This window comes from Hipposideros armiger, unplaced genomic scaffold, assembly GCF_001890085.2.
Source record: "Hipposideros armiger isolate ML-2016 unplaced genomic scaffold, ASM189008v1 scaffold_866, whole genome shotgun sequence".
In the NCBI taxonomy this organism is placed as follows: Eukaryota; Metazoa; Chordata; class Mammalia; order Chiroptera; family Hipposideridae; genus Hipposideros; species Hipposideros armiger.
In genome coordinates, this window is record NW_017732216.1 from 111907 (window position 1) to 116767 (window position 4861).

Sequence of the window (4861 nt, forward strand, 5' to 3'; positions counted from 1 at the left end):
AGTACTGTGAACCAACAGTTCTTATCAATGCTTACTGGTCAAGTGGAGCAGCATAGCTGATATATGGGAACATCCTAGGAGCCATAAACACATATCAGTTTGGATATAGCCTTTCACTTCCTTTTCTGTCTGGCTAAGATGACTCCAAAAAATAAATTCACACGCACACTCAGGTTCTAAAGAAAATGTCTCCTGATAAGTTGGTTGAGGAGACTCTTTCCTCTTATGATATATGATAATATAATTAAAGTCCTGGTAGGTTTCAGGTGTTCAAAGCGTTAGCCACTTCCCTCATTGAGTCTACTGAGACCTCAGCAAGCCCAAGCAGGTGGTGAATATGGTGACTTCAGTAACCAAATGAAGGCAGTGAGCACTTGAAAAGCTGCCCACAATGACTCTTTAGAGTGTCACTGAGGGTGTGGTTCAAGATGTGTAGAAAATGTATGTCCTAAACCCTTGGAAATGACTTCAAGGGAATCTGAAATGGTTGGGGAAATCAATGAAAAGCACTAACGTTTAGGGAGATGTTCACCAAGCTTTGGACTTCTCCTCACTATCTATTTAGAATCAACCATGACTACTAGACTATGGAAAACCTTGCCAGGGCAGATGTAGGGCTTCCCTACCATACACTCAGATCTTCATGCATAATGAAAAAGATGCCCCCTCTGGGTAGAGGAAATGCCAAAAGGCATCCCCCCTAGGTGGACAAATTCTAGGTTGCTATAACCCCAGGCCTAAATTTACAGTCTGGGAACCTAGGGCAGGCTGGATTTCAGCCCTCACTCATCACCTTGGCCAGCTGTCCTTGTGCAAGACATACTTATACCATCCTCCAGACAGATGTCTGTGAGTTGATACAGTAGGGTGTGTGTGTGTGTGTGTGTGTGTGTGTGTGTGTGTGTGTGTGCGCGCGCACGCGCACGTGTGCGTGCACATCCTATTCTCTTTTATGAAAATGAATCACTTCTTTGGATAAAAAGGGAACCTAAAAAATGAGGAATTTCTTGCTCCTTTATAGTGGGAAACCTAGAAAACCTCTCAGTTTAAAAGAGCCCAAATTATTCAATCCTGCCTTGCCCATAGACCTCCTTTTCTTATAAGGTGTGTCCTGCTTTTGCAGGGGACAAGGGGAAAACATCGTAAAACAGAAATAATAATACCCTCCTCCATTCTACCTCTCAGCATTGTTAGGAGGCTCAAATGAGACCATGTACAAAATCCCTCTCTATGAACCCCAAAGCACTACATCAGCATAAATTATTATCTGGAGGGAAAGGATGTGGCCATTCATTCATACACATACCTGCTTCGTGTCTTCGCCCCCAGCCGGTCACCCAGCACTTCTCCCCACTGCGTACTTTCTGGCCAGCAGGAGGAATGCATATTGGCTGTATGAGCTGTTTCAGGGTCTCAGGCCAGGCGACACTGAGCTGTAGCAAGGCAATATCATAGTCAAAAGTCTGGCTGTTATAGTACTCGTGGACCACAATTCTTCTCACCGGGGAGATGAACTTGGCATTCCCCTGCACATACATCCCGAGGTGAGCAGTCCATGGTGTGGGGTCTGACAGCCTGCTAGAAAAAGAATGAAGTATGAAATCAGTGGACTGATGAACAATACATGGTGAAACCAGCACTCTGCAGAGAGACGAGGGCTGACTTACAGTCTCTATCGTAGTCACTGGCTTTGTTCACTGACATGGCAAGAAGCACAACTTCTCTGAGCCTCCCTTGTCTCCTTACTAAAACCAGAGATGAAGTGAGGTGTAGTAAGGGGGGGTAAATGATAGCTATGTTCCAGAAAATTCCCTCGACAACATCCTAAGGAAATGCTGGAAATTTTATTGTCACTGGTATTTCATGACTACATACAGGTCAAGCATGTTAGTGACGAGAATTAATGTTCTGGTCTTTCTATTCATGCTGACAATGGTATTTGATGGAGACAGCCAGCCAGGACCAGTAAGACAGTGGTCTGGGGATTGTTTTGCCAAATTTAAATGATATGAATACCAAAATAGATTAGAAATCAGTGTCACAAGCAGGAATTTAATGAAATTGCTTGTTGCAAACTGCCAGAAGCTTCACACATCACTGCTCAGGCGTAACCATTCACAGGGGTCACACTCCCTTTAGTCTTCCAGAATTCTGTGAACTTTCATGAAGTCACCGAGTATGAGTAGTCGCCATGTGAGGTTTCCATCTCTACCGGCACAGTAGCCTTATTATGGTGGGGTGAAGAGAATTTGGAAGGTTTGGGGAAAAAATAAGGACAGATTCCAGGGTGTGGCCCCTAATTTGCTTAGCTGACATCTCATGAGTGGTTCTGGGGAACCCATGGGAGTATCAAGGTTAACATATTATTTGAAGCAGTTACTTTGCATAAAAGATTAATGATCAAAACAGAAGGCATTTTAGTTATTTACCTGAATCTTGTGATTTCCAGGAGAAGCAAACACTCTGATAAATTTGTTGAAATACTCCACTTAAAATTTTTTTGAAGAAGAAATAAATGGTATTTTTGTATTTAAGATCTAGTAGGTTATATTTTTTTATTATTATTCTATTGGGGAACAGTGTGTTTTTCTAGGACCCATCAGCTCCAAGTCAAGTAGTTGTTTCAGTCTAGTCAGTGGCCCATATGGGGATCAAACTGGCAACTTTGGTGTTATGAGCACTGCACTCTAACCAACTGAGCTAACCGGCCGCCCCAAGTAGTAGGTTACATTTTAAGTGAAGGTATTTTCTAAGCTTTCCTTTCACCTTTACCTAGAAGACCATCTGCCCCATAATAATCCCACTGGTAAAGACAGAGCCCTTCTAAGATAACATTAATGGATGTGTCCAGGACCCTCCTCTGTGATATTATGATTTATAATAAAAAATATTTATTTGGTCTTTGGTCCACTTCTGGCACAGAGTTCCTAAAACCCTTAGAATTTCCTAAGTGATGAGAGGGACAAAGGGTGCCTTTTGTTATGTTAAAGAGATGACTCTGAGATCCACCTAAGCTTGGTGGCTGGTTGCCAGGAAAATCAAACATGTGATTAGAGGGTTGGAACTTTCAGTCCCACCCCCAGGACCTGGGAGAGGAAAGAGGGGCTGGAGGTTGAATCTATCGTCAGTGGCCAATGATTTAATCAATCATGCCTATGTAATGACGCCTCCACAAGAACCTGAAAGGACAGGGTTCAGAGAGCTTCCGGGTTGGTGAACACATGGAGATTTGGGGAGAGTGTCTCACTCAGAGAGGGCATGGAAGCTCTGTGACCTTTCCCATACCTCAGCCTGTGCTCCTCTTTCATCTGGCTATTCCTGAGTTATATCCTTTTATAATAAATCTGTAATCCAATAGGTAAAATGTTTCTCTGAGTTATATGAGTCTCTCTAGCAAATTAATCAAACCCAAGAAGGAGGTTGGAACCTCCAATCTATGGCTAGTTGGTCAGAAGTAGAGGTGACAACCTGGACTTGCTATTGGCACCTGAAATAAGGGGGGGTCAATCTTGTAGGACTGGGACCTTAACCTGTGGGAATGGCACTATCTCAGGTAGGTAGTATCAGAATTGAGTTGAATCGTAGGACACTCAGGTAGTGTTGGAAAATTGCTTGGTGGTGTGGGAACCCCCACCACCACATTGGAAATTGGGTGCACTCTAAAAAGGGATCCCTACACTCCAGCCACCCTTCACCGCCACTCTTCACCACATTATCCACACATCCCCATAGGTTTGCTCCCTCTGACTTGAAAGCCCTATTCTATTTTTTTTATAATAGTTTAGTAAAAGCCTATTCATTCTTGATGTTCCTTTGTGTGTGTGTGTGTGTGTGTGTGTGTGTGTGTGTGTGTGTGTGTGTTTNAAGAAGAAATTAGAAGAGGCCACGTTTAGTTAGCCAGGCCCAATGAAGCAACCCTAAGGATCACTGGCCAACAGCTGTCACAGACAAATCACTCTCACTTGAGAGTCCCTTCTGATACCTCAACTCCACAAAGCAAAGCCTGAAATAATTAAAAGTTTAAACATAATTTTTACAGTATTCATCATTTAAATTATAATATGTGGATTTTTATTTTCTCATTTTGGAGACTAAGTAAAGCTGCAACTTACTCAGAAGCCAAGATAAAAAAGCTTTTCAAATTTGCCCCTGTATCACACCCCCACAATTCTAAACCTGATTGGGTAAATTCTGACTAGCAGAGAAACTAGACTCTTTTTATTTTAATTATTGCCATACCAACTCTACTAAGTCTAATTTAACCTGTAAATCCCGGTGGCTATGAGAAAGAGGACTATATAATAGGACTGGCTGGGACTGCTGCAGGAAGCACCCAGAGCCCAGTAGTGTTAACATTAGATAAATAAAGGTTCAAATCCCAGCTCAGGCATTACTTACTATCTATGTGACCTTGGGTAATTTACTTACTCTCTCTGTGCCCCAGTTTCCTCTTCTGTAAAATGGAGATGAAACACTTACTTGAATGAATTTGTGTAAAGGACCTAGCACAGTGCTTGCCACAAAATAGGAACTCAGAAGATAGAAATCATTATTATAATAAAACAAGTTTCTGTGGTATGGTGGCTCAGGTGTGGAAAGACGTGGAACCAGCTCCCGCTGTCCTCTTCATCTCCTTAATCATCCGTTCGTTTTTTGGCAATCATTTAGATATCTGCATAGACTGGAATCTGAGGCTCAGAAAAATGTCCCCCCATGAAAGTGACCTCCAACTTTACTACTGTCAGGGGGTGATAGAGTGTCCTCTGTCACCTCTCCCTCTTTCCTTTCCCACAGTCTATGTTTCAAAGGAGTAAGTGAATAAAACCCTTGTTATTTCAGAAGGTAAATGGTTGTTGCTAAG

The 4861-nt window shown here is 42.5% G+C and overlaps 1 protein-coding gene across 1 annotated transcript in view; it reads right to left on the minus strand.

Annotated features, from left to right (window-relative positions):
• Positions 1 to 4861, minus strand: part of TMPRSS7 (transmembrane serine protease 7) — a 45887-nt gene that overhangs the window by 6540 nt on the left and 34486 nt on the right. The window contains exon 16 of the mRNA XM_019629707.1: positions 1307 to 1578. Within this exon, the coding sequence (XP_019485252.1) occupies positions 1307 to 1578 (272 nt within the window). The remainder of the gene's footprint in view (positions 1 to 1306; positions 1579 to 4861) is intronic.